Source organism: Varanus komodoensis, unplaced genomic scaffold, assembly GCF_004798865.1.
Source record: "Varanus komodoensis strain SLA01 unplaced genomic scaffold, ASM479886v1 scaffold22, whole genome shotgun sequence".
NCBI classification, from domain to species: Eukaryota; Metazoa; Chordata; class Lepidosauria; order Squamata; family Varanidae; genus Varanus; species Varanus komodoensis.
In genome coordinates, this window is record NW_025335606.1 from 7,197,180 (window position 1) to 7,222,321 (window position 25,142).

General features: G+C 43.9%; 1 protein-coding gene across 6 annotated transcripts in view; it reads right to left on the bottom strand.

The window, feature by feature from the left end:
• The window catches only part of DYM (dymeclin), a 223,858-nt gene that overhangs the window by 69,239 nt on the left and 129,477 nt on the right, over positions 1 to 25,142 (bottom strand). Inside the window, exon 14 of one of the 6 annotated variants that reach the window (XM_044431108.1) lies at positions 19,055 to 19,219. The exons of the other annotated variants lie outside the window; for them this stretch is intronic. Within the exon in view, the coding sequence (XP_044287043.1) occupies positions 19,055 to 19,219 (165 nt within the window). The remainder of the gene's footprint in view (positions 1 to 19,054; positions 19,220 to 25,142) is intronic. 6 annotated transcript variants of the gene reach the window in all.

The window sequence follows — 25,142 nt, forward strand, 5'->3', positions numbered from 1 at the left end:
AGAGACCTGAATGGAAGCTCTAAGTTGTTCTCAAGTTCTTGGTTTATGACTTGTAGTTTCTCTTTCTTGTGGACAATATATCACAGGTATGTGGTTCCAGAAGACAAAGATGTATTTTTATTTAGCTCCTCGACAGTGGTAGTTTAAAATAGAGATCTTACCTAAAAAGCAGGCCTAATGATATCCTCAGACCACAAATGCAATTCCCACATGCACCATTGTGAAAAGTGCACAGTGTTTTAGGGGCTTAATACCGACACAATAATTTATAGACTATTCATTTATACAAATCTTTCATGGTATTCATGTTATTCATTAGGGGCTGATCAAAGCAAGCTTACCTTTGCAGGCAATTCGTTCTGTAGATTTAGTAAGTTCTAGATACATACGGGCAGTTACCCCTAAACCAGCATGCCTTGCAATTAAAAGAAAAGTAAAATGATGTGTTTAGCTTTCCTATTGTTCCCGCCCTCCTGTTCCCCTGTAACTATCTTAAAAGAAATAGATATTCAAATGCTCCTCTGCTTATGTGGCCTGAATATATTAAAGCAGGGATCCCCATCCTTTTGGGACTAGTGGGCATAATTGTATATTGGGGGGGGGGGTGTTGTGGGCATCTAACAAAATGGCTGCCACAAGGAAGCTTGCCAATGCATGAAATGGTTGCCACACTGTTGGGTTCGGCCAATGACAAAATATCCATTTCCCTGGAGGCAAACTGGTAGACTAAAGGAAAAATAACTTTCCTAAGACCAAAGTATAAGGCAGAGACAGGTTCCAAGTTCCAAATCACAAAACCGCTCTTTCTAACCTATCGTCTTTTACAGAAAGCAAACAGATGAGATACACAGGTATAATACTCAGCTAAGGAAATGAATTCAAGGCAAAAGTTGAATCTGGGCCAAAATACTAAATTGCATCTATTCCTCCCACCTCCCGGAAGGCATAGCAAAATGCCCACTTCACCGAGCACAATCGGATGATGCTCTGAGAAGCATTCCCACCAAATCCACACAAAATCCCTGATAAAACACTTGCATATCAGACAAACCACGCACATGCACATACACACAACCCCAGGCAATGCACACCTCACACCAAAAAATGGGTGGGGAGGAGAGACCACCAGGCCATATATGTATACAAAACTCTGACAAAATGCACAGAAATACCAAAACAAACCAACTAGCTATGCACATGGCTCATTTAAAGAGGCAGCCAACATATATATGTACAGTGGTACCACGGCTCACAAATGCCTCAGTTCACGACCAAATTGGGTTGTGAACAGAAATTTAGGAAAATCTTTTCCTCAGGTTCCGAACTCCACATCGGGTGATGATTGCGATCGTGCCTGTCCCTGTCTTCCCTGCATGGGTGCGATGTGGTCGTGCGGGGGGGGCGGGGGAGATGGCCGCGTTTGCAGTTGTGCTCCTGCAGGGAAGATAGGAGTGATCACGGTCATGCTGGGGGGGGGGGATGGCCATGATCACACCCATCTCCCCCCCTGAGTGTGCCTGTGATCATGCCCGTCTCCCCCCGAGCATGCCCGTGATTGCGCCCATCTTCCCTGTGATTAAAAAGAAATTTACAGAACAGATCAATCTTATTTACATTGAACCTTAATGGGAAATTTGATTTGGCTCATGACCAATTTGGGTCATGACCAGAGTCGTGGAATGGATTAAGTTTGTGAGCCAAGGTACCACTGTACCTGGAGAGACAGAGGCTGGAAACAGTGACACACACACTAGTAACCTCCCATTTGGACTACTGCAACGCTCTTTACATGGAGTTACCCTTTAAGATGGTCTGGATGCTTCAACTGGTGCAAAATAGAGCAGCCAAGGTACCAGCAGATGTGTCCATATAACACTGTTCCTGTATCATCTCCATTGGTTACCAATTGAAGTCTGGGTCTGACTTAAGGTGTTGGAAATGACATATGAAGCCCTGCATTGTTTAGAGCCAGGTCATCTAAAGGAATGCCTCCTTTCATATAAACCTGCCCAGTCCTTAAGATCTTCTACAGAGCTCCTTTTTTGAGAAGCATCTTTGAAGGAACAGGGAGGGCTGTACAAGGAAAAGAGCCTTCTCAGTGGTGGCACCTTGGCTGTGGAATATACTCCCCAGAGAGGTTTGTCTAGCACCAACTCTTTATTCTATCTGACACCAGACCAAGACCTTTTTATTTAACCAGTATTTAAATTGTTGATTTTAATATATATCTGATTTAATCCTATTTTAATCAATTGCTGTAAATTTATTTATTTATTTAAAACTTCTGTATCCCATCCTATACATAAACGTCCCAGGACTTGTTTTTATGTTTTTATTATTATAAACCATCTCAAGAGTTTCTATGAAAATAATAGACAGCATAGAAACATTTTAAACAAATAAATATCTACACACTGAGCTAACTTCGTTCTTCCCGCCATCTGTTAACCTCCCCTGGCTCAATTCCAGAACACTGCTCTAGTTTGCCCCCCCCCCCCCGGCTGCTTCAAAGCAAAGTTAAGATAATCCAGAATATTTACTTTCTGAAAATGATGTTGGGGACCATATGGAAATCAGAGTCATTATTGGAAATATTGATGGAAGGAGGCTGGCACTTCCCTCTGCAGCATGCTGGGATACCAGTTTATTTTAATTTTAAAAGTCTCTGACGTTAGAAATGAAAAGCAGGGGCCGGAAGCCTGGCCAGGGTCAAGAGAGGAATCCATGGGCACCCTGTTGGGAAACCTGGCATTACATATTGTGGCTCAAAATGTATTCCTCAAGCCATGGAAACCAAAGGCCCCAGGCCCCGATGAGGCTTGAGTCTTCACCTTGAGGAAAACCTGCCAAACTCTCACTAAAGGAGGAGAACACATAGCAAGACACCAGACCCACAAAACAAACCTTCCTCAAAGTGACCCAGTGTGAGTGATGACCCATGGATGGCTGAGACCACGTGGCAGCAAGCCAACATTCTGTGCTCCACTTCACATCTGACTCTGGAGTCACCCATCATTCCTAGGCTGTTTTTTAACCATGGATGTGAACTGGAAGTGGTGAGCAGGTGGGATGCAGCACACTCCTGCATTGCCCCAAACTACCAGGGATTAATTAACCCATGGCTGATAGCTAGTTGCAAACAGAGTCTGTGTTAAGCCAGTGCTAAGATGTGACCCCATGAACAGCTTTCATGAGAGGCTCTCTCTCTGTGCTGAACAACAAGGGGTGTCAATCCTTAACCTGGTTACGAAACTGCCCTGTCCTTATGTATTCAGGAACCTGCTTGAGTAGATCTGTCAGGTTTAAGGAATTACCTTCTGTTTATTCGTCATACTACTTGTGACCTTCTTCTTCTTGTATACCCAGTAGGGACAATGCAACATTTTACCTGCATAGCTGTTAATGCTTCAAATAGCTAAGCATAATATTCAGGCTGGTGCAGCAGATAAACTATTACTTAAAACAAAAACAAAAGCTCAAACCCACACTTGCAGTGGTCCACAGTTGTTTCAGATTATTTGCTGTTGCAGGTGGGAACAGGATTATGTTAAGAAACATACATAAACTTCAATTTGGCTTGGAAGATGAATAGTGCCTTGTGATTCATACTAGCAAGGTTGTGCAAATTTTTCCATTTTTATAACCACTGTGATCTTTAAAACAAAAAGTCTGGGGCCCAAGTGACACACTAATTAGATTTACATTGTATTCAATTTATGTGGAATTAATCTCATTTCCATGGAGGAAACCTGATATGTTCTTTGAAATGTTGAAATAAAATAACTAAGGCACCATCCTAAACTCAAAACGGTTGCTCTTTTGTAAGTTAAATCAATCCATGGACAAGTTGCGGGAAAATGTTCAAGTAAGAACACATACTGCCAAGTTAATGGGAAGCCAAGGTGGCTTTAGGTGTCAGTATAGTTATACAGTAACACAACAGTTCGGACACCAGATCATATAGATTTATATCGTGGCATTATAAGGTGGTTAATTAGAGGTCATAGTTCGGGGGTGGGGGGGATGGTTTCTGGAGCACAGATGAGCAGTAAAGATTTGAGTAATCTGAAGACTGGCAAAGATTTCTGACTCCCCCCAGTTTTTTTTGACAATGGCAACAATGGAAGTCAGTGTGGCCTAGAGGTTAGTCCTGGGTTGGAACTTGGGTTCTCGGGTTTTAATCGCCACTTGGCCCTGACTGGGGAGTATGGGATAGCCACCTGCTCCTAGTCTAACCTTTCTCACAGGTTGTTTTGTAAGAATGACATGCAGATGGGGATGCCGATGGAAGCCATGCTGATTTCCTTGCATGGGAGCAAAAGGCAAAATAGAAAGGTAATGATAAAACAAAGGAAATGTTTTAAAGGATGAATTGGAATGAAATGAAGACATCTGGGTGGAATAATCAGGTTTTTAGGTTGAAAGATTGTATGTTCTTTTCTAGTCTTGTTCTTGATAGGTCTTAAGATTTCTACTACAAGAGGTCTGCAAGTCTTATTCTCTCAGTCCCATCAGTGACTCTCTGCTTAATTCACAATGGCATCCAGCGAAAAGACCCAGAACAAACCTGACTTTTCCAAGTCAGTTTATATGGGACCCAGGCTTGCAAAGAGCAGGGTGGGAGACATGCCTGGCAGGTGTTTTGACCTACAAATTCCACCTATCCTAGACAGCACACCAATGGTGAGGAGCCATTGCTAGGCGGGCCATTACACCTGGAGGGAAACAAGCTGCCCACCCCAGCATATAGCAGGGGTGACCAGCCTGAAAATTTCACAGTTCAAAAGGGGCCCATACAGTGCTGTATTAACTTGCTATGCAAAAATAAAAACTAACCCTAACAAACCCTTGAAGGCTTTGCTCTAGCTGAGGCTGCTTGTCTTAAGGTTCTATCGCATCCTGGTGTGTTTGGTGTATCGTCAATACTTTCCCCCTGCCTTCACTCACATCCTTCCCTATCAGAAATGGAGCTGAATGAACACAGCCACATGCAGAGTGGAGGAAAGCATGCATGCATGAAAAGACAGAACTGCCGCCAAGTAGACCAGGACATTCGGCCCCACGAGGAAAAGAAGTTCTCTGGTGGTAGACAAGGCCTTCCAAATGCAAGAGGCCCGAAAAACAGAGAAAAAAGCACGTCCTGCAACTCTTCAAGGTGGTTCCTTATGCTGTACTGCACACTTCCCCAGCCTGGTGCCCTCCAGATGGATTGTACCACTACTTCTAGATTTTGTCTCCTTTCTTTTTCTGCCTTTTGCTCCTGTCAGCTGCTCATTGCCTAGGAATGGACATGTGAATGAAATCACATAGCACCAATTTATATTGCATGAATATTTATTTTTATGATCTGGGCAACTGAAGAGCAGAGGAAGCCCTCTTGTTTATGATGTACTTGACAGATTATTGATTATGGTGTTCCTTCCTTGCCACATTTATTTAGCTGTAACTATCTCTGTATATATTTTAGCATTCATAACAGCGTAGCTGCCATGAATAAATGCATGCATACATACCCAAAAAACAGAATATCCTTGGTTATTTTATCCCTTTCTACAGGAGGACCTTCAACACCAGGAACACCTCGGTTTGGAAGACCGAGGCCAGGCAGTGCTGACTGGCTGCACCAGGATGAAGATTTGCTGTGTCAGAGCTGCTGCTGAATGAGACAAGCTGCTTGGCCATGTGATCAACCCAATGACTTGACCACGAACTCCCCTCCAGCTCACTCAGCCTCACTGGACAGTTTTCTTAGATGTAAAAGACAATGCAACAGTTCGCTCTAGTGAAGAGGCTCAAAGTCTAAGGGCTTAGTCATCTATTAAATGCTCACGGTCCTCTTCCCACTCCTCTGTGGTTCAAGGAGCAGTATTCTTCTCCTTGCTGGTTTAACATTTTAACACTACAATATGCACATATTTGGAAGAGATGTTTAATAGTTCACATCAAAGCTAATTCCCAGCATAGCTACTGCCATGTTTAAACATTGTTATTTAAACCACTTTTGCAGGATACATACCTGGGCACTGCTTCCTAAAGTGCCTTAAATGAAAGGGGTTCACAAGGATTGTGTGGGGATTTTAAATCCAAACTTATAATAATGTCATCTAAATGAGGGAATCCCATCTGATGTAACTGGATTTGGAATAAACCTAGCCAGATCTCTGAATTTTGGGGAAAACGCCTGGGTTTGCTGAACCTATTTACACATTGATTTGCCCACTAAATCTTAACAAGAATACTATTAACTATCATTGGAAAGGGGTTGTGACCAGTGTTCTGGGTCTATATTTCTGTGCAGCAGCAAATAAGCCCCCCATTGAAATATGAACAAAGTTGTGATATTTAATCTCAAATTACTGGAAGTGAAGCAGCCTTAGAGTACAGTTATTCTTTGAAAGGATCAGCTGTTATGCATCAGTTTTACTAGTCAATTTGATTTCTAAAGCTAGGTAGTTTTTAAAATAAGTCTACTCTAAGACTTCTAGCAAACTTATGTGCTTTTAAAAATAAAAAGTTATAACTAGCACACCTAAAATCTGCAGTGTGCTCTCCTTTAGTGGAAACTAAAGTGTGCTGCACCATCTGCTGACTTCATAGTTCTCATAGAAGTGGAGACCACATATCAATCAGTATTTTTTTCTAACACAGTATTTTCCTCACAGATATTTCTGAGAGAAAACACCGGGACAATTCACAACTGTGAACTTTTATCACTTGAAGAGCAAATGCTAATATTCTCAATTCAGCAACACAATATTGCATCCTACATGGCTAGTCAAGTTAGAGGAGCAGTAGAAACTGGGATTATGTTGCTGAGATTCTTAGCAGCACAGTAGGTCTAATTTTATTATTTATTTAAAACATTTGTATGCCACCTATTGTGCCACAGCACCTCTGGGAGGCTCAGAAATTTGCATTTGTTTAGATCAGGGCACAGATAATATTTACTGGCAGATCCGTGATACAGCAGCAGGTTGGACACACAGCAGAAATACACTCACTAGTGTTCTGCAGATTCTATTACAACCCCTGAAACAACTTTAAGTTTGAAATGTGACCAGTTTCAAAAGATGATTCAAGGTCCAATTAAGTTCCAAATGATTATCTCATGCTGATTAAGACTCTAGTGCCTTTGCTCTAGCTATTATGTACATGACTCCACCTGGGAAAAAACAGATAGAAACATAGAAACAGAGCGAGTCAGAAGGGGCCTCCCGGACCCCCAGCTCCAGCCGGCTCCGCTCACGACATGCCTCCCATGTGCATGTCCAGCCTATCCTTCAACACCCTCACCGATGGGGCTTCAACCACCTCCCGTGGAAGCCCATGCCACACCCTCGGGGTTCTGGCATCCAAGCTGAACCTTGGTTCCCTGAGCTTTGCTCCGTTGGAGCACGTCCTGCCCTCCTCTGCAGGGGAGAACAGGTCTCTACCCACCTCCATGTGACACCCCCCTCGTACCTATATACGAGGTACCTATACCTCGTTGCCAACAGATCCCCTCAGAGTGTCCTCTTCTCCAGGCTGAAAAGACCCAGTTCCCTCAGTCTCGCCTCATACAGCTTTTCCTGCAATCTGGCCACCATCCTTGTGGCCCTTCACTGCACTGACCTGAACCTGGTGATATTCTTCCTGTAATGAGGGGCCCAAAACTGAGCACAGTACTCCAGTTGCAGGTGCACCAGAGTCGTATAGAGAGGCAGTAATACCTCTCTCAATCTAGAAGCCACGCTTCTGGCTATGCACCCAAGGGTGGCGTAGGGGGATGAGTAGGGGGAACGCATGTTGTATAACCTGGAGCCTAAATGTTTCCCTCTTAGAAGTAAAAGAGGCCCTGGACAGGAAAAAGAGAACAAACTTAGTAGATACAAGGGTGCTAAATATGCTTGCTTTTTCTCAGGCAGCTGTCCAAGTGCATTTGAAGTGGAAACTTACTGTAACATCAAGACTGTGTTTTGCTTATTAGTATTTTTAAAAACCACATTATTCTTTGTTGAGTCTATTGCATTAAAGAGTCTAGCTTTTATTTTGAGAACCTGTGTGAACCTCCAGAAAAGAATGACTTTTGCTGCCATGTTTGCAATGCAAGCACTTTGCAGAATATTGGGATCCCTCCTCTAGTTTATAAAAGGCCAAAATTTCATTTCATATTAAAATTTTAAGTATCAGGATGTCAGTGAACATGAGCCATGGTAATTCTCACATGTCAGAGCTCCAGTTGTTACAGTAAGCAGTTACAGGCAACCAGCTTGCTTGTATCTGTGCCATGAAAAAACCAACAGGTTTTTGTGTGTGTGTGTGTGTGTACATGACAATAATGAAACTTGTTTTCCTGAAGTACTTCTGGCCTGAACAGTCTTCTACATAAGAAATAAATATGTTAATGGAGACTGCCAAACCGCGAATATAATCCAGGCCAATGTGCTGAAAATTGAATTTCTGAACTGGCACCAATATTGTTATACTCTTAACATTGTAAACCAGAATTAGTTTCAGTTTTCAGAAATGCATTGTTAGGTAGAGGAGAGACTCATTTTTGTTAAGTGGCCGCTAAAGAGCTTCCAGGCTAGGGTTGCAGTCCCCGGCACCCTAGTGCAGCGCCAGGATCTAAGTGCCATTGAACACACTGGGCCTTACTTCTGAGCAAAGGATGGCATCCTGAGCTCGCTTGAAATCCTGTAACATGTGAACTCTTAGAATCATAGAATAGTAGAGCTGAAAGGGGCCATGAAGGCCATCTAGTCCAACCCCCAGCTGCTGCAGGACACCAAGTCACACCATCCCACTCAGAGGGCTGTCCAGGTTCTTTCTGAATGTCTCCAGTGCAGGAGAATTCACCACCTCTCCAGACAGCTGGTTCCACTGTCGCATTGCTCTGACAGTGAGGAAGCTTTTCCTGATGTCCAGCCTGAATCTGGGTTGCCGCAGCTTGAATGGATTATTCCGTGTCCTGCAGTATGGCATCAGCGAGAAGAGATCTTGATCTTGCTGGTGCTTCAAATGGTGCTCTGGAGGCTTCTCTCTAGAGAAGGTGAGGGTAACATGCAGCTCCCTCTGTGTCTAATTTTTTTTTAATCCCGCTTTTTTACAATCAAAAGTGTACTGGAATGGTTACACAGTGCTAAAGTGGACAAATCTAGATGCCTGCAAACACAATTTTATTAATTTTAGCATCCTACAACAGGGCCAGTATATGCAATATAACCCTTTCAGTGCTACTGAACCTTAACCAATGGCTTGTCACCAAATTTCAGTGGCAAACTGATTTTGAATTTATTATTATTATTTCTTCAGTGTGGCCTACTGACAGAGTTCCAAAGGTGCAAACAGCCCCCACAGTCGCCTACCTCACTCTAGAGGAAAAACCATTTTCCGGCATTTCATCATATGTGAGTTGAGGCAGATGTGAATTTCAGGAGCTGGGAATACCAGAGGCAATAACTGAGTTGACTCCACCCCACCCTGTTTTCTTCCACAGTGGTGAATTGTCTACATTATTCCAATAGGGAAAGGTAAAGCAAGGCACTTCAATAATGTGATGTTGAGGGAAACTTATCGTAAGCCTTCCTTCCACACATACGCTGCCTGACATACTGAAGAGGTCTTGCTAGCAACTATGAAGGGCCCAAAAGTGACAGAATCATGCCCGGTAATAGTAGCAAATGACTGAGTAAATTATGGCTTGCTCACGGAAGAGACAGCTAAACAAGGCTAAATCTGATAGCCGACACCTGGGACAACCACCAAGTGTATGCTGTCGGAGTAATTGTGGAAGCAGGGCTGCTTTGGGAACGGCAGAGAGTCTTACCACGCCTTGCAGATTAATAGAATTAAAGAGGCATGGATTTACATGAACTGGAACCAGTCTGCACAAACACACACGCCAAAACAATCTGTAAGCCTTCTGGGCACCACAGGCCTTGGTTGAGGCTGCAACAGTCTAAACTAGCAAACCCCTTCTAAGTTGAATAAAAAGCAACTTATGAACTGTATGTATGCATGAGCAGCAAGAAATCTGAACTAGAAGTAACTGTGGGTGAGCCTTCATAGATTAAAAATCCAGACATATCACAGACCATGGTGGGCTTTACCTGTTGAGAATACAAGCATGCACCAAATAACAGGCAGTTGCCAAGGAGCAGGTCATCTTAGCAACTGTCTTGCTTTCAGACCAGAAGTTGGCAACAACAAAGGATCTCTTTGTCACACAATCCTTCTCAGACTGAAATGCATCATGTCCATCAACACAGCACAGTATAGTGGTAACTCCCATGCAAAAACAGGACTGCCTTACATTTTGTATTATTCTCTGTGGTGTCCCCAAATACAAACAAACAAACAAACAGTTCATGCCAAAGAACTGCCAACATCCTGAATTAGATGCGCTCAGACTCTTGTTTGCTTATTTCTTCATTTGGTTCCCTACCCTGAACATCATGGATGGGCAGAACTACAAATGCATCTAGCACACACAGACAAGGAAGCCACATCAAACTGGATGGATCAGCAGTCCATCCAGCCTAGTAATGTCAAGACAGCTGGCTACAGCTTTCCGGGCCTTTTTTCAGGCACAGATGCTAAATGACTATTTTGCCTCTGTGTTCTCTCCAAAGCAGGACGGAGGAGATCTGCATAGGAGATTAGATGAGGCCAGGGACTGAGGGGCACAGATTAGAGTCACCCCCCTAGAAGTCGAGGGGCTCCTCAGGGCATTGGACATCACAAAGGTGCCAGGCCCTGACGGGTTACACTCAAGAGTACTTAGGGAGTTGGCAGGGGTTCTCTCACGCCAGCTGGCCTCCATTTTTGAGGCCTTGTGGAGAACGGGTAAAGTTCCAGAGGACTGGAGGGTGGCATCAGTGGTCCCAATTTTCAAAACAGGTAGTAGAAGGGACATGGGGAATTACAAACCAGTTCGCCTTATGTCCATTGTAGGAAAAACAATGGAAAGGCTCACAATAGAGTGATGCTAGATAGGGAAGGGAGGCTGGCAGCCACACAACACGGCTTCTGCAAAAACAGGTCCTGCAAGACAAACCTTGTGAAATTCTACGACAAGATTTCAAGATGGCTAGATGGAGGGGATGCAGTGGATGTGGTTTACCTGGATTTCAGCAAGGCCTTTGACAAAGTGCCCCATGATATCCTGGTTGAGAAACTGAGGAGTTATGGGATAGACCAAAGCACTGTCCGATGGATTAGGGCATGGTTGACTGACCAAAAGCAGAGGGTAACCATTAATGGGGAATCATCGGGATGGCAGCCAGTGACAAGCGGGGTCTCCCAGGGCTCTGTCCTGGAGCCGATCCTGTCTAATCTTTTCATAAATGACATGGAAGAAGGGGTGAACAGTCTGCTGATCAAATTTGCAGATGATACTAAAACTGGGGCAGTGGCCACAGCTGAGGAGCAGGTACTCCAGATCCAAAAGGATCTGGACAGACTATGGAAGTGGGCAGGAGACAACAAGATGGTGTTCAATGTGGATAAGTGCAAGGTCTTGCACTTGGGGCACAGGAGTAGGTGCCATGAGTACAGGTTAGGGGACAAGTGGCTGGAGAGCGGTACTTGTGAAAGGGACCTCGGGGTGCTGGTTGACTGCAGGTTAAACATGAATCAGCAGTGTGATACGGTGGTCAAGAGGGCGAACGCCACCCTTGGTTGCATAGCCAGAAGTGTGCCTTCTAGATTGAGAGAGGTAGTGCTATCAGTCTATACGACTCTGGTGCGCCCGCAACTGGAGTATTGTGTTCAGTTCTGGGCCCCTCATTACAGAAAGGATATAGCCAGGTTGGAGTCAATGCAGCGTAGGGCCACAGGGTTGGTGTCCGGTTTGCAGGGGATGCCATATGAGGCGAGACTGAGGGAACTGGGTCTCTTCAACCTGGAGGAGACTCAGAGGGGATCTGTTGGCGACATACAGGTATGTGAGGGGATGTCACATGGAGGTGGGTTGAGACCTGTTCTCCCCTGTAGAGAAAGGCAGACACGCTCCAATGGAGCAAAGCTCAGGGAACCCAGGTTCCATTTGGATGCCAGGAAGCACTTCCTGACAGTCAGGACCCCGAGGGTGTGGAATGGGCTTCCACGAGAGGTCGTTGAGGCCCCATCGGTGCGGGTGTTCAAGAATAGGCTGGACGTGCACATGGTGGACATGTCGTGAGCGGAGCCAGCTGGTGCCGGAGGTCAGACTAGATGGCCCAGGAGACCCCTTCTGACGCGCTCTGTTTCTATGTTTCCATGAGCTATCTGGAAATGCCAGGGACAGAACCGGGGCCCTTCAACAGAGAAAGCAGGCACTCAAGGGAATGTCCTGAAGGGAATGCTTGCACAGAAGAGTCACATCTGGCTAAGCAAAATACTAGGGAGTAGAAATACTTGAAGTAAATAGATTGCCAAAAGAGTAGTGCTCAACATATTTGGGGCGGGGGGAGACCCCTTTACAGAAATTGTGTTTGGTGCTCACATGTGAAGCAGCAAGCATGGTAAAATATTTTTTTAAACTGTAACCCTCCTATCTTGCTTCTGGCACAATCACGCTTGAAACACTTCCCCCACCTGAAACTAGGATTTGAGGGAACGTATCTGTTATTTATTAAGCAGTCATATTATTAAAGTAATTTGATGACAGGGTTCTCTTTCTGGCAATATTTGAGGGTACTGTGAAAGGAAATTTTATTATTCAGTGTTAGGCAAAGACTGAAGATTGCCAGCTAAAGAAAAGTAAGAAACTACAGGAACTCGCAATAAAATCAGGTGGCTTACCCGTAACTGTTCTTCAAGTGCTCATTTGTGCCTTCACATGTATAAATGCCTGCACAGAGCTTGACTGGGAAGCTTCTATAGCCGAGGATTTTACTGGGAACCTTCCCTCACTGCCCAGTGCACTTGTCCGCAGTAAGTTCCCACCTACTCCAGCAGTTCCGTGAGTCTACCAAAACTAGTTTCCAGTAAGCAATCTCTCTCTGTGGTGTCAGAGCATCCCACATGCAGAAGAGTAAAAAGCTCAGCTTATGGAGATGGGTTTGGTGTCCTATTGTAGAACAAAGTAGCGCATCCAAAGGAGCAGCCCAAACACCCAGACTGTAGCGGCTGATGAAAGTTGATGGCAGCCTGGATCACACAGCTGCCCTGCCACAAGTGTGGAAGAGAAACCCTTCTAGTAAACACCACTGGCACAGCCGCTGCTCAAGCAGAATGAGAGTGGGAGCCCTGCCAATTCATAGCCCTGTAGTGCAGGAAAAGACACCACAACTTGCAAAAGCTCTCCGTCTGGGATTTGTGGGTTCAATGGAAGAGTGGGTTCAACAGAAGTTAAAGGTCACAGAAAGAACACTGATGAAACAACATCCTGATTGGAAATCAGACATAACTTTAGGTAGGAAAGTCAGATCGGGATGAAGCAGCACCATATCATGATGAAAGGGTGATCAAGTTGCGAAGTGGAAAGTTCATGGGATCGGTGCATCAAGGTAATAGCTACCAGGAACAATTTTCCAAAAACAGCTGACCAAGGTTCCTGGTGGCTAGCAAGTCGAGTGGACTGGTGGTGAGGACAAAACTGACCCACTAACCCATTCATTCGCTGATGAAAAGTAGAAAATGCTGCTAGATAAAGTCTTGGAGAAGACAATGAGAAATCCTTCTAATGAATGGATATATTAACTTGTACGACTTGGTGCCATGGGCACAGAACTGTATTAAACCATGAAGGTTCATGAAGTTACAAAACGACAGCTGTTTACTTGCCTGGGACCTCATTGTAACTGGTTTATGTGTCACCTCAAGGATGCATTGAAGCACCTTCAGCACAGTCACACAAGGACTGGTCACTGGGTTCTCTATGCTGTTGGGTGGAGCATGAGTGGATCTGGATGGCAGATTCTAACTGTAGAACAAGGAGCACCATCTGAACAACTAACTCTCCTGGAAGGCATGTTGATGCTGATACCCCGTCTGGTGATGGGAAAACCTGACCCTGAGTGTAATCCAACAGTGCTCCAACAAACTGAGCCTGTGTTGTAGGTCAGGAAAATTTCTTTACATTGATTTAAAGACTGAGATCCTGCAGATGGCAAGTGATGGAAATGGCGCTTCATAGACATACCCTTGTAGATGCCACCAATAATTAGTTTTCTATATATGGATACACTAATCCTCAATGCCATGGTGGGACCAAATTACAACATCTGAAGCTGGAACACCTCCGTACCAACTGCAATGAGTGTGTTTGTGAGGTGTGAGTTTACCTTTCAGACACCCAGAACTGGCTAAAGGCCTCAATTCCATTTTGGAATGTTCAAATAACAGGAAGAGAACCCAGACTGAAGTAGACACCTAGAAACCTTTTTTTTCACATACTTTGCTAGGAGGGTATTGATTTCTGAAGAAGCAGTGAACTTGATGGTTCTGTTTAGGGTATGGTTGTTGATTTGTGTGTATCTGCTGAGATATGCACATCACTTCATCATGAAAATGCAGGCTAATTCCCCTTGAACCTCAGAGAGAAGATAAAACAGCAATTCTACTTTTCCCCATGGGAAAGGTGATATTGGGACACTGCTGCTTGATCATTTGCAAATCTCAGTCACAGTGCAGTAGAGGAATGAACAGGACATTCCATCAATTTTAGGAGTCTATCTTCTTTATCTATGGGTGAAGCATGAATCTTCTGTGACTTTGGACTCTTCTGCATAGTAAAGGGATTTGGTGTACCATATTGAAACAGAAACCCTAAAGCCATCTCCAGAACTGTTAACTTTATTTACTTCTCACCTTTTTCCCCCTGTCAAGGAACTAAAGGTGGCTTTCATAATTCTCCTCCTCTCAATCTTTTCCTCACAACCTGTGAGGTAGGTTGGGCTGAAAATCTGACTGGTTCAAAGCTACCCAGTTAGCAGCATGGCTACCCACATCTCCAAAGAGGGACTAGAAACCAGATCACCTGGGTCCCATGTTTTTAACCACTACACCACACTGGACCAGAAGAAGGAGCTTTCCAAATTTGCCAGATAGCTTGCAGGAGTATCAGAAGCAAAGAAACTGCTATGGGAGTAGAAACCTCTGACTGCACTGCATCCAAAACTGGACTGCTGATCCTGACCATTGATTTCTGGGTCTCCAGACCAAGTAATTTCTTCAGGTTCAACTGCTCATGTGGGCTTCCCTTCTGGATGACCTGCTTTACAACAGCTCAGCAACTTGGCTGCTACTGGAAGATCGGTAACCTTGACCTTGACGGGGTTGGTTGTGATGGGGACTTGGATTCTAAGCTACCAGAACGTTCACAAGGAAGTGGAATATGGTCTCTGATGTCTGGCGGGGGGGTGGGGGGTGGCCCTTCAACATTTCACAGACTTTTTTCAGATGTCTTGTTTACAACCTGTTCCCAGAGAACAGGTCCAAGCCAAGTAGATTAATTATGCCTCACCTGCTTAGTAAAGGTCTGGCAGAAGGAACAAAGTGTCCATATCATGACCCTCTTAGGGTTCATTTGTTGGTGTGAGGTTACTGCCACCAATGGCACTTCTGAAAGTAGCACCAGAGGACTACAGTGGTACCTTGGCTCATGAACTTAATCTGTTCCACAACTCTGGTGGTGAACCAAACTGATCATGAGCCAAGTCAAATTTCCCCATAAGATTCAATGTAAATAAGGTTAATCCGTTCTGTAACCATTTTTAATAACAAAAATTTGAAACAAAGTGACAAAGAACAAAGTAACAAAGAACAACAAAGATCGCAGCCATCTCCCCCCCCCCCCCCGAGCATGACTGCAATCGCGCCTGTCTTCCCTGCACGAGCGCGACCACTATCATGGCTATAGATGGCCGCAATGCTCATGCAGGGAACATGGCTGCGATCGCGATCATCACCCGATGCGGAGTTCGCGACCTGAAGCAAAATTTTTCTGAAATTTCTGTTCATGACCCAAGTTGGTCGTGAACTGAGGCATTCGTGAGCTGAGGTACCACTGTATATGCCCACAGGTGGTCAGAGGTCATGAAAGAAAACAACACGCTCAAAGACAAACTGATGAGCTTGCAGAGTATTTTAACCCATTGTAGGTTGCTATGTGCAATGGTTTGTTGTGTTCTGATAACCCAGACTGATTCTCGTAGGGTGGGTTGAAGGCAACAAAATGCCCTGAGAACCTAAGGGTTCTAGTGCAAAGGTTGTACCCCCCCCCCTCCCGCCGCCTTGGTCTTCCTACTGGTATAGCAGGATGCAATTGTCTCCCCATGCCCTACTGTGATTGTAAAAGTTTACTGTGAGATTACTGTGGTTCCCCCGCACCCCCACCTTTACTATGCTTTTTAAAAAAATCTCAGAATCCATCATTCGGTGACTCACAGTTGAAGTGGTCTGCTCTGAGGGGTGAAGCTCTTTCAGCTTGAGGGCCAAATTCCATTTTGGAGAGACCTTTGGAGGGGGCATTCCAGTGGTGGTGGGACCAAAGGCTCCTCCCACCCACGCTCAATATCAGCCTTGTCCTCATTTTAAGACATGCATTTCAATCTTGCAGAATGGGAGAAGGGGGGACAGCATACACATGATTCACTGCCAGAGAACGGGCGCTGCTACCTAGGGAAGCCCAGAAGGCTGAAGTTGGCCCAAAGTCTGAGGTTCTGCGACCCTAGTGCAGGCGATTATAGGCAAGAGATAACTTTTGTTCTCCCCACCCCATAAATACAGCAAAGTCTGTGAGCCCATCCTGAAGTTACATCAGTGTTCAGTCCAAAGAAACTTCATGCCTATGAATGACTTTTCAGATAAAATGTCTTACTCTTGGTTTTAATCCGAATAGTTTGGAAACCTCTCCCCACCACCGGGTTTTCATCTTCTCTCCTAAGATTCCTCAACAAAAACTATCGACTGCTATACTGTTCCTTTTGTTCTGAGAGGGGAAAACTATTTCAAATGGCATGCCACATCCCCCCTCCCACACCCCGCTTGATAATCAAGCTGGTTTTATTTATGTTTACTGTGTGGTCCCTTTACCATTCTGTGCTCACAAACCCAGGATACTGCTATTTCCATTCTGGATGCTCTCCATGTTCTGGTCAAATTTTGTCATGCAATTTTTTTCCTTGCTTTCCCAAAATTCTTGGCTCCAGCCATAATACATTAAAGAATGTGCAAAGCGAGTGAAGCTTGAATGTAAATGTTCAGAAAAACTATACTGTGCTTTGTTCTTTGTGGTAGACTTTTTAACATGCATTGCCTTGAGCATTTCACAAATTGGAAAGGCAACTCAGAAATGCTATTAATTTATTTAAAAAAAATGTTTCTTTATTCCAATTAGCTTTTGGTGATTTCTTTGTGGTAGATTTTTCAACGTACATTGCCTTAAGCATTTCTCAAATTGGAAAGGCAACTCAGAAATGGTATTAATTTATTTAAAAAGTTTCTTTATTCTAATTAGCTTTGGGTGATTTCCACTTAATTACATGTATATGTCATTTTCTGCTGCTGCTTGGTATCAACTTCATAGTTTCCCAGTCTTATTTGCTAACATGTATATTGAGTCGTAAGCGACTAATAGGCCATTCTTTGGATCAAAGGACTAGACTGAACCTGACAAGCAGGAGATCAGTCCAGAAAAGGGGAGGGTAACAAGTAAAAAGCAAGGCCTGCTTACATCTCTCTGCTTCCCTAGTCTCCTGACTCCATCTCCTGGAAGAAGAAACAAGCACACTGGGAACTTAAGAAAAAGGTGCATGTCTGGGGAACCAAGGTCTGAATTCAGCCAATCTCTTGTGACCCTTGCAATTTTCCCAGGAGTCTCAGAAAGAAAGAAATGATGGGGGGAGCTGTCAGAAATGGTAATCCGGTGTCCATCCCCCTCCCCAGCATAAGCACCAAGTAGCTTGTTCTGATGCATTTCACTCATAGATGGAATCCTGGAGCAAAAGAAAGGTTGGGGGGGCTGAGCCACTGGCACTGTGCCAAAGTTACGTCCCATGGCTGGCCCTGCATTCATAGGCTTCCCTGGGGGAGCGACTGCGTAGGTGTCTGGCATTTCACATGCCTGTGGCCACTGAGCACAGGTGTCAGCAAAGGGACACGCATGAGTTGGAGCCAGCAGTTTGCCTTCTTCCCTTATGCATGAAAGTGGGTAAGAACCAATATCCTACCATGCAATGGCATCACTGCACTAAGAGTTTGACTTCACCTGCAGGTGGCAACCAATGGATTGTCCACTACATCTACTTTTAGCAGCAGCCACCAATCTGCCGTACTGTCGAATTCCATCCTAAAGTGAAAGTTTCCATACTGTGTTCCAGGGAACCCCTACTAACTTACCATGCTTTCCGGAGTTAGAAGATGCATAGAAGAAGAGCATCTCCGAATGACAGCGAGCTCCCTGCATGACCCAAGAATTAAACAGCTGTCCCCAACCTGGTCCCCTCCTGAGGAAAGTATTTCTTCAGTCATGGACTATGAAAACCACAGTACAAAGCATTTTGGGGGCACATGCCCCAGAATCTTTGGCTATGCCATGGGTTCTACACATTGGTGCAGAAAAGATTGTGTGAAGAAGCAGCTCTAAAATATTTAAGGGTTATACCTTAGGTATGAAATCCTTGCAAATTAAAGCTACACTAAGCTCATGGAAAATATATCCCATGCCATTACTGTGGAGCCATATTGGCCTTGCAGTTTGTAACTGTACGTGCTGAGAGCCACAAAGAGACTCCTAGTTTATTTATCATAAGTATATCCTACCCTGTTTGTCCCTGTAAGGAACACAAGGTGGCTTACATATTTCTTGTTCTCCTCTTAATCTTATCCCCACAACAACAACCCTGTGAGGCAGGTTGGGCTGAGAGTCTGCGACTGGCCCAAAGTCACCCAGTTGGCTCCATGGCTGAGTGGGGACCAGAACCCAGAGCTCCCGAAACCCCAGCCCTGCACGCTTAACCACACTGGCTTTATAGTTAGTGAACAAGTGCTTTGGGCCCGCCCTCCACCCTTTCATTTCGTTCCACATGCACAGACCAGTAACACAGAGCATGCAACATGCAGTAAACGGAGAGCAGAGGTTAATAACCTGGAAGCATAGGATCTGAGAATGTGAGAACAAGTTAAAGACAGCAGCTCCTCTCCATTGTCACTGAGGCTTGAGAAGCAATGCTGCAGCGTAGAGCAGTGGGAGTGGGGGAAATAGAGTTTGTCCAAGACATAGACATATCTCCGCAAGTGGCGGCAGGTGTAACTGCAAGACAAGGGTAAAGGGAGGAACGGAAAAGAAAGAAAAGAACAAAACAAATAGGAATTTTCCTTTAAGAAAGCTGCACCCAAACATGATCCAAGCAAGTCAGTGGCAGATGTCAAAAAGCAAAGCAGCAGTTAAAATTTTTTAAAGTGGAAAGGGCGGGTACCCTCTGCAAGAATCCAGGATGAGTTCATTCATGACGCAAAGGAGGCCGCTGACTTGAGCAGGGAGGGCGGGTGTAAACACACCAGTGTTTGTGGATTTACTTTTAGGGAAAAATTCAAACCACCTTTTCATGCGACTTGAAGACAAATGCTCTTGTGCCAAGACGTAATATAAAATGTTATGGGAACAGTTACACAGCTTGTGTGGTTTTCTACAAACTGCCATCTTCAACTAGAGGAATGAAAGGCCAAGTTCAATGCTAAGTTACTGCTTTGAGGTTCCCTCAGCAGGCTTTAGAAACCTAGCAGTTAACAATAACCCAGCTTGCCACAACAGTTAGGGAGTTATAGGCTGGTTAGTCCTACAGTGTATGAATCATCCCAGTCTTGCCTCGCAGCTCTGGGGTATTGTTTTGTTTTCTAGTACATATCCACTTCTGTCTTCATACTGCACAAACAGAAGCTTCTCAGGAAATATCAGTCAGACACTTGGCTCTGATTTAAATGAGATCTCTCTCTCTCTCTCTCTTTCTGTGCCAGTTCCCAGTATTCATCCCACCGTAGTATGAGCAAGAAGCAGAACTAAGAACAGGGCCAGCTTGCATCTGCATTTATCTGTTCAGGATAGTGAACCCACAGTGAGTTAATTTACTCATGGGAGTTGTTGAGCTGGGTGCGAGAGGATGCCATTTTTGTGTGGCACCAGCAAGCGCCTGCTTGCCATGGCTTGTCACATCCTGCAAACCCAGGTGGCAGGGGTTCTTTGAAAATGAGACAAATGACAAATTGAACAACCCTTGGGTTATTTGAGGATTGAGAAATGTTTGAGGGCGTTTGTCTAATCTGAGAATTAGACAAATGTTGACCAACCCATAAGGTTGTTTGAGGATTGTCCACAGCTGCCATGCAAAAAAGGAATTTGCAACTGTCCAGTGATCACAGTGCTTCATGGAGTGTCTCTGGCAGGAAGAATCTACCTGTATATTAAATTTGTCATCTAAGACCCTCCTTCAAGTTCCTCCTGTGACAAAAGGAAGCAATAAAGAAGATTGCCTTCTCAATGGTGGAATGGTGAGGTCTGCCTGCCACCAACACTTTACCTTTTCAGCACTATACTAAGACCTTCCTCTTCTCTCGGGCATTTTAGTGTCTATGATGAAGTTTCAATCAGGTTTTTCTTATTATTGTTAAAATTATTTTAGATAGATGTGTCTCTCTGTGTGGTCTGTTTACAAGTGTGCATGTAAATGGATTTTCTAATGTCTTTAGGGTCTTTGTAAACTGCTCAGGGAGCTTTCTACTATTGAAATGCAATAATTAAAACGAAAATAGAAGGAGGGCTGTCATGAGGGCAAATCAAATCCATAGCTCCTGCTAAATTCTGTGAGACACAGTTGAAATTCAAGGGTCAGGGGAAGACCATGGACAAATGCAACTCCAGTTGTATCCACATATGAAACACCTTAATTTTCCCTGTATAGGGGAATCGGTGTCACCTATATTGGGGAATGGCTGTTTTTCTTTCCTATGGACAAAAGCAAAGAGCTGCAACTGGAGAAAACATGCAGTAGAGAAGGGTTTCTATTTTCCCTTCTTGTCATCCAAATGCATGATTTATACATGTAAGAATGAAGCACCGAAGCTCATTCCTAGTTTTAAAGTATTGATTTGCAAGTTTGATCTGGTGCTATCCCTCACAGAGGTCAGTCTCATTCTTCTTGTCTGGCAGCCCACAATACTTGTAAAACCCCCACCAAAACCCTAACCCTAACCCTGACTCTGTTTTAGGTGAGTTTGTATGCCAGATTTGGTTTGGGATTTTGTTCCCTGCAAGGTTCTCTTTTTAAAGCTGTCAATATTCTCTCTTTGAAAGAGAAATACGTACTTCATATCTGCATTTTATTACTGAAATCAATGGAAAGGAAGTTATTACAGCAGAAATAAAGCACTCTTCCAGAGACATTTTCTTAACCCCAAAAGCAACCCGCAGGGATTCTCTCCTGGGGGCAGGGCAGGAGACATGTGTTACCCACAGCTGATGAGAGGCTGCACATTTTCCTCTTGCAAACAGTAAACTTAATTTCTAGCTGTGTGGCAGTAAAGCACGGCAGTACTTGATATCACCATCTAAAATTTAGCATTTGGAATGCCTGGGTAAGTGGAGCCTGGGAAATCAATAAGTGTGGTTTGGAGCTTTCCTATTGAAAACAGTTGTTCTTACTTAAGGATGAAAATCTGTCATGTTGGGAGATAATGAAACCAATAAAATGTATCTTGTGCCTTCTCAGTATGTAAGTTTTTTTCCAGTGATATGTGACGCATGTATCAGAAGAGTTATTAGAAAATAAAATACTATCATCTCTTCTATTTCAACCAAAGAAATATTAAAAAAAAACTCTTTTATGTTCTCGAACTACTACTCCGTAAAATCTGAAATTAGATCCAAGTGTGTGTGCGGCCAAACCAATATAAAAATAATATCCCAAGAGAACAAACCATTTCAAAATATTAGAACCTCTATTTCAGAGACTGAATAACTGCAAAAAGCTATTTATAAAAATAATCAGACATTCACCATTTACCAAACCACCAGCCATTAAAGTGTGCACACTCAGACTCTCCCAAAAGCACCCAGGCACACAGAAAGGGGCGTGTTTCAGATTTCAGGATCCTCCATCCCGTTGCACAAGTATCCTAACGACCTGGTAGTTTCAGGGCAGAACTGATGGGGGCACAAGCACCCCACTGATCCTGCCTCTAGTCTCAAAAGACAATCTACTTGGGAGGGTATACTGGTTCTACTAGTGAATTACCATTCACTTTTCCTTCTCCTAAAGATGATTATTATAAGAAGTGCTGGAAGGAAGCTACACTCCAGGAATTTCTCTCATAATTCTGCAGTTCTGACATATTTTGCCTGAGGGTATGTGAGATTAATCATGCATGGATTGGATTTTTGTCTGTCCTACCTGGGCTTATAAGGTTGATGCCCCAGGGGACAGTTCCTAAGGAGGCTGTAGTAAGGGCCATCTTGACCCTTGTTGACACAGGAAATATGAACAATGACCATCCTGTCTAAAAGGACCCTAACTTGGCTAAAGCGTGTGTGCACTACCATCTCAGCTCTAGGTATTCCTGGATGAAACTGATTATTTCGATCCTTTTCAGCTTAGTTTCTGGTTTAACTTTGAGATCCAAACTACCTTTGTGAATGACCTGCACCATGAAAAGGATGTGGGGAATGCAGTCCTGATGGTTTTCCTAGATTTCTCAGCAGCATTCACTATGGTGAATCTTGGTCTCCTTCTGAGTTGTCCTGCTGGTAGGAAACTGAGATTCAATGCCATTCTGTGGCTTTGAGTAATACCTGGAGGGCCAACTTCACGGGGTGGTGCTGGAAATTATGAACTTGAATACAGTATCTTCTCAGCAATTAACCACAGTCAAAAGCTAAAACATAACTCTGATTTAACTCAAGATGGACGCATAAGTTTGGAGTCCAGCTGATCCAGTTTTGGATGTATAGCCTCTTACATAGATACACTATCCTGGAAGAATCAGATACACATGATCAGTTCTCCAGGATCTCACACTTCTCAGGCTAGCCACTAGCCATATGGTAGAGGTAAGCAGAAGCACATTCACCAGCTTTGGCTAGTAAAAGTGCAGGGAAACTTTTCTCACCAAACTGGATTAGCTTCAATCCTTTGTGTTCCATTTCTATCCAAGTTTGATAGCTGCAATGCATGGGGTTAGCTTAATGAGTGAAACTAGTTCAAAATATGAGTACCAGAATGCTGACTGGGACCAGGACCATCTAAGTCCCATCACTGGCTGCCTGTTCATTTATTAACTCAATTTAAAGGGCTGGTGCTAACCTATAGCCTTAAAGAACTTGGGGCCAGGATTTCTCAAGGAGTACACCTCTCATATGAACCTGTCCAGTCTCTGAGATCAAGTTCAGAGGTCCTACTCTACATTCCATTACCACTGGAGACTTGCAGGATTTATGTAAAACAAGGAATGCAACATCCAGCAGATGGAGGCTCTGCATTAGGTCCATAACTCTGAGTCCAACGCTTGATGCTGCACCTTCCACAAGCCCCAGCCCTTTCAGGTGGAAGAGGACGGAAGAGGTATCCCTACTTGGTTACTTCTGATCTATTTCTATTGATCTATTTCTATTGATATTTAGGGTATATTTGATATATTCTATTTGACCAACTAATTCTAGAAGTGGTGCTGGGGGATTATTGCTGCATCATGGTAGTTATGCCATGGGGTACTGCAGGGTTCTATTTTATCCCCTATGCTATTTAACATTAACGTGAAAGCACTGGGGGAGGTTACCCGGAGGTATGAGCTGAGGTACCATCAATGGATGGATGGCACTCAGCTATACCCTTCTTCTTCATCATGCCCAGGTGAGGCAGTGGCTGCTCTGAATCAGTGTTTTACATTGCTTTAGTTAGGTGTTATGCCTTAAATAATCATCATTAGCTGCCTGAGGAGCCCATCAGGGATGAAGTGGGATAGTAACATCGTAATAAGCATTGAGAGGAAAAGCAAGCTACTACTGTTAGAAGTGCCACTCTCATGGATTCAAAATGTAATACACTTAACTAACGGTCATCCACACTTCGAACATCACTATCCTAACATAAAAAACAAGCTCTGCGAAGCTTGAAGAAAAGGTGTGTGCACTTTGAAGTTTGATGTGCGGGTGAGTGTATTTCCACCACAAGTACACTGCTTGGGCAGCTGATATAAGGAGCAGTTGGGCAATCAATGTACTTGTACTGAAAAGAATCAAGAAAGATCCATCCTTGTGTTGAAATAATAATACTCAAACCAGGCCTAAATAAAAATGTATTTGAAATGATTAGCCACACACTGTAACCCAGCAAAGGGAAAAATGCTTTTGTAAAACAAATTATCTATCGATCCAAGCTTATGAGTGTTAGGTTTCACAGTTAACCTACTACACTAACATGTTTTCAGATGGTATGTTAATGGATGGGTTGACCCTGTTGTTTAAGCCACTTTAGACAGCAATGGCTAAGTACATGAATTCATCGGGGGAGATGATAGCAGGGGAGAGAATGGCTTCTTAGACCTGTCCAAGTGGGACAGGTTGCTCCTCTTTCTCCAAGCAATGTCACAGTTGTAGGCTCCAGATACCAGAAAGGTGGGAATGGCAGAAGTATGTGATGGCAAGAAGGGAACAGTCTCTCCCTGACTCACCAGAGCTTGCCAGAGCGTCTCCTCAGGTGGTGAGCTCCTGACCACTGTTATGTGAGACTGTACACAGCACCATGCGAACCAAAATAGTTCCAGTCCTTGCGTAAACATTATTTGTCAGACAACTGCTGTAAACAAGAATGAAAGGCTATGGCCTCGGAAGCAAACGTGTTCTCCCGGGCTGTCTCAGGGATATCAAGTACTCTTTTGAGAGACTTTGGATAAGGCTTTCTTTATGAGGTGGTTTATTTATTTATTTAAAACATTTTTATGCCGTCCCCATTGCAACAAAGCCTCGGGGCGGCTCACAACAAAAACAAAATATACAAATATAACAATTATACAACAAAAATATTAAAACCCGGTGCATTTTGGCTTAAAATATTTAAAATCCTATAAATACCAATAAATTAACAATTAAAATAAGTTTTAAATAAAAAGGTCTTAGCCTGGCACCGAAAAACAAATAACGACGGCACCAGGCGGACCTCTCTGGGGAGCACATTCCACAGATGGGG